General features: G+C 44.8%; 1 protein-coding gene across 1 annotated transcript in view; it reads right to left on the reverse strand.

Moving 5' to 3' along the window:
- Positions 1 to 13,455, reverse strand: part of KDM4B (lysine demethylase 4B) — a 168,234-nt gene that overhangs the window by 127,635 nt on the left and 27,144 nt on the right. The window contains 3 exon segments of the mRNA XM_030540250.1: positions 1,409 to 1,523; positions 2,389 to 2,564; positions 8,241 to 8,403. Of these exon segments, the coding sequence (XP_030396110.1) occupies positions 1,409 to 1,523; positions 2,389 to 2,564; positions 8,241 to 8,381 (432 nt within the window). The 5' untranslated portion in view covers positions 8,382 to 8,403.

Below are 13,455 nucleotides of genomic sequence, written 5' to 3' on the forward strand. Positions count from 1 at the left end.
ACGTGCCATAGGTTGCCAACCCCTGATCTAGTCACTTTCCCCAGTGAACACACAAAAGTCGTCTTAGGACACTCGCAACCAATAAAAAAGGTGTCCACTCCTCTGAAAAGAGGTATTACAGTTACCTAAATAACCCCTGTAGTTCCAGTTGGATATGGGCTCTGCTCTGCATACTGGAGTCTAACCAGTGAAACATGTTCACTCTTTATCCCAGCTCAGTGTAGATAGGTGTGCAGGACAATTATACCCAAAATAAAGAATTAGAAATCCATATCAATTTCCTACTCATCCATGAAGCTAAAATGGTTTATATAAGAACATTTCACCATTGACTTCAACAAGAGCAGAGTTAGACCAAGGGTGAATTCTTTTGAAAATCCCAACTCTGTGTACAAAAAAAAATACACCACCACATATTTAATAACTTAAATATCTTGTAGATTTGTGTCTGATTTAGAAGTTATTTTAAAATATTTTATATAAATGTGCATTTACATATTTAAAGACAAAAAATTCGTTACTCTTTGTTAAGGCAGATTGAATTACAGTTTTAGATGGTTTAAAAATAGGCCACGTCTGTAAAAATCAGATATTAGGGAAAGAAAAGACCCTTCATTGGTCCAATCCAGCTTTATCCTTAATATAATATAGTACCTGTTTACTTGCCTGGGTACTCGGATTCTAAAATACTTGCCTATAAATAAAACTGTCCACATTAACCAAACATTTTAGATGTATTAAAAAAAAAGAGAGAGAGAGAGAGAGAGAGATTTATCAGTTTATAGTCCGTTACTTTATCTCCTCAAAAATGAGTGTTATTTTCAGTTAAAAGGTTGTATTTACAGATAGTGAAGATAATTTTTTATTACCAGCACAAGGCCTGAAGTGTTGTGTTTCCGGATCGCCACAGCACTTCAGCAGAAATCTATTTCACTCTCTGGCTGCTTTTCCAAAGGGAAAAAAAACCCACCCAAAACGGGAAGGGGGCAGGTGCACTTGCTTTTCCTAGAGTCCATCTGGTTGGACAGTCCATTCTAACTGGGTGGCCATTTTCTTTAACGGTGTTGTGGATGAATCAGGAGAACAGATCTCCAGTCTCATCTCTGCTAGAGGCTTTGTGTGATCTCTGATTAGGTACTTTTTGTCTGATTCTTAGAGAAGCCAAGCACTCTCAGCTTCCACTACCCAGCACTCTGAAAATCAGACCATATAGTTTCCCCATGAAGAAAATGCGGACAATACCTGCCCTTGCATAGGTGTTGCCAAGCTAAATTAACTGTTTGTAAAGTGCAACACAATTCTAGTGCATTGCAAGGCACTGCAGAAGTATTATTGCTATTTATTCAGTGGGAACTAAACGTTATGGTCCATCTAACAAGCAGCTGAAAAGTAATTACATATCACTTACTGCATCATATAGTGAGCCACTGATATCTGCCCCATAAATTGGCGAGACGAATGTCAGATTCTTCCAGTATTTGCGTTCCAGGTCTTCAAAATCCTGGTGACGAGGAGTACAGTACCTGACCAGCAAAGGGAAAAGCTAAGAGTTTAGGAACTTAGATGTTCACCAAGTATAGTTACTGTCTTCTACACTTTGAGCTACTTAGCAGACCCAGAGGAACCTATATCCGAACACCTAGTTAATCACTCTGTTCTGCCTACTGTAACTGATTGGCTGCAACTAGTGTTTCCTCAAATTTTTCCCACTCATGTGGGGAATGAATTTTTTTGTACGCACCAATACGGAGGCGATGTGTGACATGAAGCTGTGTGACACATCACCTCCATATTGGTGCACATAACAAAATTAATGTGGCGGGGTGGGACCAAGGGGTTTGGAATGTAGGAGGGAGCTCAGGGCTGGGGCAGAGGGTGGGCTTGAAGGCTCTGGCTGGGGACAGGGATGAGGGGTTTAGGGTGCAGTGGGGCTCCCTGGGGTTACAGTGGGGAGAGAGATTGCCCCCCGCCCTCCAGCTCTCTCTGCCTGCTGCAGCACCTGGGCTGGGGAGGAGAGGTACCTCTCCCCTGGCCGCGGCAGGTCCGGGTTGGGCTAGGGCTCGGGAAGGCACACCTGTCCCCCAGACACGGCAGGTTCAGGGCTGGGCTGGGTCTGGTGCCTAGCCCTCAACTGTGGCAGGTTCGGCCCAGGCTGGGTCAAGGGAGGGTGCCTGTACATGTTCAGCAGAACATACAAGGATGCTCCAGCACAGCCTCCTCCAGTTACAAATCTGGAACATTGCAAGTACAAGCCATTCCCACCAGAATGTTTCCAATTTAACAAGTTTGGCTGCAATTCCTTCCCAGCTTGTAAAGAAGAAAGGCTTTCCAACTGCCCCTCCCAATTCACAATACCACACCAGATTGTCACTCATAACAATTACATACTTCTCACTGTTGGCCAGACGCCGGTATTCTCCCACCGTCATGGGTTTCTTCTGTATATTATACTGGGTGAATAATCCCGACTGCCCAGTCACCACCTGCTGGATAGGCGCTGGGATGACCATGTCATCGATATCATCGTAAGTCTTTCGGGGCTTCCATTCCTTGGGAGGAATCACCTGAAAGAGGAGGAAAGAAAAACAAAAGTCACATCTATGCCATGCAGACACTTAACTTCTTAAGACAAACACTAGTGTAGGCATATTTCACACTGCTGCAGTCCTCCAGCTACCATAGATCAGCCACGTGCATTTTAACCATCATGTCATCTAACTCTGCTTAGAGCAGGCCTAGGTGACAGTGGTTAAAACACAGGCAGCCTGTCTACTACAAGCCCCTCTCACTGATGGAGCTGCACCAGAGGAAGATCAATGGTGAGAAATATTTTTTGAAGTTAGTTTAGACTTTCACTGTACATCAAAACAGTTTATACCCTTCTTTCCTGGAAAGTGGCATTTTTTTCTTCTCCTCCACCCTAAGAAACTGTAATAAATCCACTATCAGCCCTATTACAAGACAGTACCCTCACCCACTGATTTCAGAGCCTTTTAGAGATTTCTAGTGACACTATCCTCTCCATGGTGGAAAAACAATTAAAAATAGGGAGATTCACAACACGACTGAAATTGTTTGGTATAACTCAATTATACCAAGCAATTAGTAGTTTGCTTCTTTTCCATTATTAGTTTGTACAAGCCCTGATTTTACCCCAAAATGGAAAATAGGAGCGAAGACCTGGTGAAAATGGAAAGGAATTGCCCCAGTTAGCAGTATGTTGTGGAATACACCTCAGCATAGGACCCAATCCAACTCAAGACTCCCATTGCCTTCACTAGGAGTTAGAACAGGCCCATAACTGCAGAACTTCTTTTCTATTGGATACCTGCAGTACTACTCTATTTTTAATTTGCTTCATGGAATGATTTCAGACCAGTGGTAACGTGAAGAAGGCTGGCAAACCCTGCTGAGATTGTCACACTCAAGTCTACAGATTATTAAACCCTTCTGAGCTTTCAAAGGGCTCTCAAGCTCTCCCTACACTAAACAGGAACAGAATTAGCCTGATGATTTTTATACATTATTCTTGCAAGAGGAAATGCTAAAGTACTTTCCCTGGAACAGTAGATCAGGACTGGGTTAGAAAGACGGTTTCAAAACAGGTTATAAGAGCTCTTCCACATAGGGTTGCCAACTCTCCATGATCGTCCTGGAGTTTCCAAGAATTAAAGATTAATCTTTAATTCAAGATGTCATGTGATGAAATCTCCAGAAATACATCCAACCAAAATTGGACACCCTAGCTCAGGGGTGGGCGAAGTTTTTGGCCCAAGGGCCACATCTGGGTGTGGAAATCGTAGGGCAGGCCATGAATGCTCATGAAATTGAGGGCTGGGGTGCAGGAGAAGGTGAGGACTCCGGGCTGGGGATAAGGGGTTGGGGGTGCAGGAGGGTGCTCCAGGCTGGCACCGAGAGGTTCAGAGGGTGGGAGGGAGATCAGGGCGCAGGAGGGGGTCAGGGGTGCAAGCTCTGAGACCCACTTACCTCAAGCAGCTCCCAGAAGGAGCAGCATGTCCCCCCATGGCTCCTACACAGAGGTGTGGCCAAGCAGTTCTGCACACTGTGCCATCCGCAGGCACCGCCCCTGCAGCTCCCACTGGCCGCTGTTCCTGGACAAGGAGAGCTGCGGGAGTGGTGCTTGGGGTGGGGACAGTGTGTGGAGCCCCCAACTGTCCCTATGCATAGGAGGGGGGAGCTGCTTGAAGGAGCGACGCAGAGCCCCAGTATGCATAGAGCAAGGTAAGCCCCCAACCCTGCTACCCAGCTGGAGCTCAAGGGCCGAATTGAAAACATCTGAAGGGCCAGATGCAGCCCCCGGGCAGTAGTTTGCCCACCCCTGCTCTAAACCATGCTAAAACCTTGAGCAGCACAATTCAAGAACACTATTAAGCCACAGTTAGGTTCCATCATCAGTAAAAACAAAACAATTTTTAGCCACGTCTGGGAAACCCACTGACAACACTGTTAAATTTCAGTATCTAGGCAGGACTTCAACATGCCTGCCCTACTGACTAAAAGACCTTGCTACAAGAAGAGGCTGATAGATTGGGGCACAAAGGGAGTAAGCAAACTTCAGTTCTCTTCACATTCAGGCCACGTGGCAGGATCATCATGGTTTGTAAAATAGATGGGTCAAAAACAACCATGAGAAGAACTGTGTTGTAGGCCTTTCCGCCCATCTGGAAAATGAAGATAATATTCAGCTTCTTCACAGGGGCATTGAGAAGCTTAATTATGTAGCTAGTGTTTATAAATTGCTTGGAAAACAAAGTTCTATATAAGTACTCAGTATGGTTATTTCAAATCAACTCTCTTTATTCCAGTGCAATATTTCTTGTTATTGTGCTTAATAAATGACCAAAAGCAGATGAGGAGTTCTGTGGCAAAGTGGGTATTCACCCACAAAAGCTCATGCTCCAATACATTTGTTAGTCTATAAGGTGTCACAGAACTCTTTTGCCACTTTTACAGATCCAGACTAACACGGCTACCCCTCTGATACATAAGTAGATACTACAGCTAGCACCTAGCTGAAGTAAATAAAGGGGCACATATTTAGAATTCATATGCTTATTAGTTCGCGCCAAAGCTGGATTGAAAAGGAATCCTTTCTATTTTAAGCAATGAAAACCATTAGAAGAGGCTTATCATAAAGAAAAGCAAAATTTGATGAAAAGACAGAGGTCCTGTCCATATTATGGCTGTAGCCCTACCAGCAACATCCATTTCTAAATAGCTTTTGCCAGCATAGATTCCCTGGCTGGCACAGATGGGGATTTTTGTCTGAGATCTGTGCTAAAAGTAGTGTTATAAAACGACACTAAATGCCATCTGGGGAGATGCAGGTGGTCTGCTGTGTTATAGAGCACAGGCCTTCCCGCCTTGCCCCCACCCCAACACTAAATAAATAAATAAATAAATAAATAAATAAAAGTGTGTCCGCACTGGTCAGGGAAATCCTGCTGGGTAAACTCCTAGGTAGAGATAATAGACTTTGTATAGACTCAGCCACAAAGGCTTAGGAAGGGAAAAGGCAAGACAAAAGTACAAAGATGATAGACAGAGCACTCGTTTTAAGAAGTGAGCCACTAAAGATATAACCATTGGCTCTCCTTAAGGATAGATGTCCCACTGTTTCCTGGCTCTTTCAGGCAAATGCTGAAGGTGTGAAAGGATGCTGCAGAGCACTGTAGAGTTTGGAAGGTGAAAGTGTCAGTTTAAATAGAATAATTCTAGGCCTAAATGCTGAGGAGGTTCCCTTGTGCATGGAAGGTGCATGTCGAAGGACAATGAGGAAACGTATTTCAAACTTGAAGAATAAAACATACAAATTTAAACAAAAAAAGAGAGATTAATTATGATTGATAGATATGGAAGAAGGATAGATTTGATTGTCAGGGAAACGGGTTCTCCAGAGCAAAGTGGGCTTTTTTGCCAATTAGAAGGCTGTGTCTGGACAAAGTTGTCAAGGCACAAAACCAATATTCTGCAAAGCTGAGGACATAGTACTGTTGGAAAAGCTACCTCTTTCTGAGATTTGAATTCACCAACAGCTTTTAGACTAGTTACAATAATCTACTCCAGAGGACTCGGAGAGAATTAAATCATTAGTGCGCTTGAGTGAGCAAGGAAACACTTCATGGAGAGCTTTTTATCAATACCAGGCTCCATTTTGCAATAAAAGCAGTAATTGACCTGTTTTAACAAGGAGCTACTCTCTCATGCCTAACAGTTTCACTTTTCTGTGTGTGGGCTCTATTTTGTTCCATTAAATGCCAAGTGTATATCTGCCTTGTTAGGACAAATTAGTCAATCTGTGATGCAAGATATGATCACAAAAGGATTTTTCCTAGTTTATTTGCCCTGATTTTCTCTAACATTTATGTTTATAGAATTTAAAAACTTAGAAATCAGATATGACCAGCTCTCACAATGACCCAGTACTTAGTTTCATTTTGTTTTCTAGTCTTACACTGAGACGTTTAAAAAAATGTATTCGAATTTTTATCTAACTAGGAATGACTATTTTTATAATCAACTGAGTATCTGACAAAATTTACCCCATTTTCTTTTCCCCTAAAGAAGGACAAACTGAGGACATCTACTTCTCTGACTAATCACCAGCCATGTTTATTCAAAACATTTATTGCAAGGATTAACACTAAATGTTATACAGCTCTACCCCGATACAACGCTGCCCTTGGAAGCCAAAAACATCTTACAGTATTATAGATGAAACAGCATTATATTGAACTTGCTTTGATCCACTGGAGTGCGCAGCCCCTCTCCCCATCACCCGCTCCCCAGAGCACTGCTTTACCGCATTATATCCAAATTTGTTTTATCTCAGGTGACGTTATATCAGGGTAGAGGTGTACAAGGATTACTTGTTAATTAAAAATAAAAATAAATTTTAAAAACATTGCAGAATCAGTAAACCTTTTCTGACTGAATTTCCGGTGTTTTCGCTCATACATGCCTGCCAGCTTGACATTAGCAAACAGACATTTGGGAAGAAAAATAGGGATACCTTTGAACTACACTGAACTAGGGGTGCTTTTTAAAGGGCAGGGATAGTTAGCACATATGCTATATGGGAATGCAGTAATAATTTACACCAAAATAACATTTTTCAAACTATTTCAGAGCACTTCACAATAAACCCACTCACCTCCCTATCAGGGGGAATACTGACTACTTTTTAACGATGTGCAAACAGGCTCAAAGAACATAAGAACGGCCATACTGGGTCAGACCAAAGGTCCATCTAGCCCAGTATCCAGTCTTCCCACAGTGGAATGTCAGGTGCCCCGGAAGGAATGAATGGAACAGGTAATCATCAACTGATCCATCCCAGCTTCTGGCAAACATAGGCTAGGGACATCAACCCTGCCCACCCTGGCTAATAGCAATTGATGGACTTATCCTCCATGAACTTACCTTGTTCTTTTTTTAAACTTTGTTACAGTCTTGGCCTTCACAACCTCCTCGGGCAAGGAGTTCACAGTCTGACTGTGCGTTGTGTGAAAAAATACTTCCTTTTATTTGTTTTAAAAGAAATTATAGGTATGATTTTCAAAAGTGCCAAAGGGAATGAGGAGCATAACTCCACTGGGATTTGGGCACTAACTCCCTTTGGCATTTTAAAATATGCATCCTACGTAAATTGCTTGAGGTCAGAGCATGTCCACAGCAGAGCCAGAAGCAAAACTCAGAGTTCTGACTCCCAGCACACATTCAAATTATAAAAGTCATGCTGCTTCAGGACTAAGGGGCACACGCTATTAGATAGGAGTCTTTCAGACATCATGTTAACACAAGTCAGTGTCTAGTTCTCCAGCTAGACATTAAAATCACTTATGTTTGAAGAATAGGGAATAATCACAATGGTTTGGCCATTATGTCTCCTCATTAACAAAAATGTTCTAGTTCCCAAACAACATACAAACTACAGCCAGGCACATACTGGCTGCTATTTTTGCCTGGATTATTCATGCACATTACATGTAGACAACTTTGATAACACTCAAAGAAAGAGCAACACTAAATAAAAGCAAACTGTTTCTTGCTGGTACTGTTTTGTAGACACCTGTCCCCAGATTCCTTCCTTGCAACATAATTTGTACTTCTCAACTGAGATATTGTTTCCAGTACAACAGTTCATAAGTCCAATGCTGAGGTTTCCACCTATGAGGTTTTCAGCTTCTCTAAACCCAGTATGTCGAGATCAAGCTCACCTTGGCAAGCCCTGCCCTATGAGCTCCCTGCGATTCGATGAAGGCAACGTATTTCCCAAAGTTCCCAAACTCCTCTAGGGTAGGACGGAAGGTCATGATCTTACAGCCAGGGTTCTGTGGACTTGGGTTTTCAGACCCCATGTTTCCAGTGAGTTTTCAGCACCTGAAAAATGAAAAGGCAAAGGGGTGGGGAAGTGACAGAGAGAGAGAGAGAGAAAGCAGACAAGTTAAAAGGGGGGGAAAAAAACAAACATGCATTTCCTCACATTCTCTTGTACAAATCTCAAGATAAACATATGCAAGCTTCCCCATTTTCCCCACTGATCAAACATTTCAGAGCCCCATTGGTAGGAGATGGCGAGCTTTTCGCCAGAAACAATTTTAACACTATATTTTTATAATCAGTGCCCATCTACACTATGCAGAGCCACAACTGCAAACAAAAATTCTATGCTTTTCCCTGACATCTAGTTATGAGATTTGGGGGTGGGGTGGGGGGAGTGTAAGATTTCATGGCCAGACTGTATTTACATGAACACACCTATATGCCTAGGTATCCAGCAGACATCTGTGTTGCCCAAGTGATCAGTTTTGGTTGGAGTTGAGTTACAAATCACTTCAGTATTGAATACAGAGATACTGAAATTTTGCCATCCTTATTGTAAGAGTAAAGGTCAGCAGGACTGTACTAAGGCTCTGTCTACACAAGCACTTTTATCAGTGAAACTTTTGTCGGTTGTGGTGTGGGGAAAAAAAACAAACGAACACCACACCCCAGACCAACTTAAGTTTCACCCACAAAAGTGCTGTGTGGATAACACTGCGTTAGCAGGAAAGGCTCTCCTGCCAACATAGCCAACGCCGCTCGCTGGGGGTGGTTTAGTTATGTTGACCAGATAGAGCTCTCTCGCCAGCAAAGAGCAGCTACACGGGAGACCTCACAGCGGCACGGCTGTAGTGGCACAGTTGTGCCACTGAAAGGTCCGTAGTGTAGACATAGCTGAAGCTTGTCCTGATTGAGGGGGTCACCTTCAATTGAACTGAACTCGCTGACATGGGGTACAGATGCCAAATCGCAGTGGAGGGAGAGAGGGTGGGGATAGGTGTTTCCGCCTGGTGGTGTGGGCTTCTCCTAAGAGTCAGGCACCATTTGACCTGCTCTTCTCCACTGTTTAAAAACAGAGCTGATTAGGCTCAATTGACAGTCTTTTGTTTTGTTAAGCAATCACTTTCAATGATTTCAGCTCTAATCAGGTCTAAGTGATGAGCCACAGGCCATGTCTACACTAGCAGGCTTACAGAGGCACAGCTGTACTGATACAGATATGCCACTGTGAGATGGCATAGAGTGGCTACACAAGCTAACAGGAGAGAGGTCTCCCATAGACATAATTAAACCACCTCCAGCGAGTAGCAGCAGCTATGTCAGTGGGAGAGGGTCTCCCATCGACACAGCCATGTTCATATCGGTGCAACTTATGAGGCTCAGAGGGGTGTTTTTTCACAACCCAGAGCAACATGTGTTATGTCGACAAAAGTGCTAGCATAGACATAGCCTTAGACTTGCTGCAGGACAGTGTTTCTGTGGAAGGGATGGCCCAGCCTGTACTAGCAGTGAGGTTCCCTCACTAGCTACTAAAATCAATGAGAGCCGAATGGAACCTCAACAGACTGACTCACAGAGGTCTCAGTAAAGAGGCACGTGGCAGTAGGTGGTGATGGCACAGGGACATCGGTGGCAGAGCAGATGATGGACTGGTGAAGTGAATGGTGCCACGACAAACGACAACATGCAGTGACACGGGTGGACAATGGTAACTGAGCAGTTGTGGCAGCTGCACAACTAAGGCACTGCTTGATGTCCCTCTCCCTCACGTCCCTGTTGGAGACAAACTCACATGAACCCACTTCTGAACTCTGGTTCTCTGCTGACCAAGGACAGCAGCTGTAAGTGGGGTGGGATGGAGGAAGAGGCAAGTGACATGTTAAAAGGGACATTTGTTTGTTGGGCATTCACACTGAAAGGTGAGAAACGGAGACAAAAGCCACTGGCCAATGTACTCTGGGCAGGAGTTTTGCTAATGGTCAGATATGTGCAAATCATGGTGTTTTCACAAATTAATGCCAGGTTCCTTGCCCTGTTTATTAAAAGCGTTCTCTGCTAACCCAGACTCACTGTTTGCGAGTGGGGAAGTATTGCCCCTCAGAGGCACCCAGGGGTGGTGTTTAATTTTCCCAGATTACTGGGTGGGGCTCAAGCCAGTTCTGTGTTGTATTGTTAAGACGGACCCTTGGATATTGAACCCAGCCCTTGCTGCTGCCAACTCCAGAAGGTTTACACTATATTTAGATGTTTTGTTCCAACAAACATTTTTTAATGTGGATTAAAACAGCACAGTCCTGTTTTTCATTTTAATACAGTTTATTTCCTTTGCTGAGGCTTATGACATATTTACATTCCACTCTTTTCAATATTAGAGTGTACAGATCTGATACACAGTTTTTGTACTGGTGTAACTACTCGTTAGGGATGTGATTTTTTTTAACATGTATAGCTATACTGGTACAATCCCTTTTGTGGTCACAGTTATACCAGCGTAGAGGTGCCCTGGATGTAGAAGAGCTGGACCAGGCAAGACTAGAATAAAGCTGGTTGGAAAGGGGAAAAACTTCAGAGAGCTAGATAAGACATACGACATGGCTACACTTGCACACGTAGAGTGCTTTGAGTTAAACAAGCCTTCGTAGAGCACAGTAGGGAAAGTGCTGTATTCTGTCCACACTGACAGCTGACAGCACACTGGCATGGCCACATTAGCAGCTCTTGCAACGGCCACAGAGAGCAGTGCATTGTGGCAGCTATCTCAGCATGCAAGTGGCTGCAACGTGCTTTTAAAATGGGGGGAGTGGAGTGTGACAGGGAGTGTGTTGCGTGTATGTGGGGGGAGAGAGAGTGGGTTTTTGAGGGGCTGAGGGCATGTCAGCACGTGGTCTTGTAAATTCAGACAGCAGCAGATCTCCCCCCCTTGCCTCTCTCTCTCTCTCACACACATACAGCATTCCACAGTAATGGTTGCTTTGTCTTGGAGCAGATAAGCAGCCAGCTGTCAAACAGAGCTTTCAAAGGGCATATCCAAAACAATGACAAAAGTGGCCACTTAAGGGGATTACTGGACGTTTCTGGAGGCTGCTCAGAGTGCAGTAATACAACACCTCATTCACTGGGGCGCTCCAGCGGGGGTGCCTCAAACGTTATTCTACTCGCCAAGGTAGAGTACCAGGAGCACTTTAGCTGGGGAGTCAGAGCGCTCTACGTGCCTTGCCAGTGTGGGCAGGTAGCGAGCTAGTGCGCCCGGAGCTCCTTTAATGCGCTGTAACTGGTAAGTGTAGCCCAGTCCATAGTCTTCATGCTCCACTAAAGGTACACATTCCCCATTAATGAAAGTAGTGCAAAACCTCAAGATTGTTTGATTCCTTGCTAAACCTGTTGACCAAGTAGCTTCAATTTCTTTTTCGCCTCCAGCTTGCCAGAAAAAACTTTGTTCCTTCCTCATGGATCAGGACTGGGCCACAGTAATCCATGCATGTCACCAGCTGTAATTCATACTCCTGGGGGAATTCTGCACCACTACACAATGAAGAATTTGCACAGAATTAATGTTCTGAGCTAGAGTGACCACCCATCCCGAATTGGGCAAGACAGGCCTGAAATGCAGAGAGTTTAAGTCCCAGTCTGAATGACTCTGGTACAGCAACTATCCCAGATTCCCTGCAGCACTGCTCCGCGCCAGTACAATGCTCAGAGACAGTGCCAGCCTCTTCCCAATAGGGAGGCTTAGGTGGGCCTTTGTCCCCCATTGCCACGAGGCCCCCCTCCTGGCCAGGCCAGAAGCCAGAGCTGGGCAGTAGTAAGAGCTGCCCAGGGAGCCTGGGCCATTGCAGGGAACCCCAGACCTTCCACCTGCCTTGGGCTGCATGCCCCAGGGGAGTGGGGACACAGGGCATCCAGCCAGGGCAGGTGGAGTAGCCTTGGTTCCCTGGACAGCTCTTACCACAGCCCAACTTCGGCTTCTGACTTTGTCAGGGGGCAAGGCCTTAAGGGAAAGAGGAGAGGCTGGGAGCATGGCTCCTGATGTGTCTGGTTTTGCCTTTTGAGAAGGTGGTCATCCTATTCTGCACAGAATTTCATTTTTTCCCCAGCAGAATTGGCACTGCAGAACTGTTGGCCACCACTAGGGGCCACTGGACGCAACAGAACCTGGCTTCCCAGATAGCAAATAGAGGACACTGCCTGTGGGAGGGGAAGGGGTCCCCAGCTGCTCCAGTTTCTAGCATACCCTGAAGGAAGGAGGCAGCATGCAGTGAGCGCAGCATCCAGCCCAGCGGGGATGGAGGCCTTGTGCAGTCTCAGCCCTGCACAGTCCAACACTGAAGTCACCACAGGAAATTTCATACAAACCCAGCCTGACCAGTATCAGGCTGTTACACCCTCTGATCCCTGGGCTCTAGGGGGAAAAGGTGGTGGTGCAGGTGTCTAACCCCACAGCTGGGCTCGGGGGGAGGGGAGGGAGCAGGTTTCAGGGGCAGGGGGGCCCCGCAACTGTAACTCCCCCCCCCCAGCTCTTCCTCCCCCAGCAGTGTCCTCTTTTTGGGTACCTCTATATGGTAACCCTACAACGGCCAGATGAAAAAACAAGAATTGACTAAAAGACCGGAGGGGCAGAGTTTTCCCCCCAGGATGTGCCCAGCTGACACATAACACACCAGACTCAGTCATCCAACAAAATCATAACAGAAAACAGGAACTGGGTTGTCATAGGGGTTTCTTTAACTTTCTACTCCTGTCGGAATCTCTTTTGTTGTCTGTATTGCTACAGATATACTTGCTGACAGGTGTTTTGAAATAAGTTACCAAAATGATTGAAACTGGTATGATTATACTGTGTTATTTTAACAAATAAAATATGCAGAATTTTAAAATCTTATCCACAGAATTTTTAATTTTTTGGTTCAGAATTCCCCTAGGAGTAAATTCATTGTATTCAACATGAAATGAGAAGACTATGCACAAGTTCCAGTTGGTACAGAATGTGGCTACCCATCTTCAGGCTGCCATGATCACATCAGGTGTGTGCTCAATTCCCTCCACTGGCTCTCAGTCAGCTTCTGATGCCATTTTAAGGCCTTGGTCCAAGTTTTCAAAGCGATTAATATG

The sequence above is a fragment of the Gopherus evgoodei genome, chromosome 22 (genome assembly GCF_007399415.2).
Source record: "Gopherus evgoodei ecotype Sinaloan lineage chromosome 22, rGopEvg1_v1.p, whole genome shotgun sequence".
Lineage (NCBI taxonomy): Eukaryota > Metazoa > Chordata > Testudines > Testudinidae > Gopherus > Gopherus evgoodei.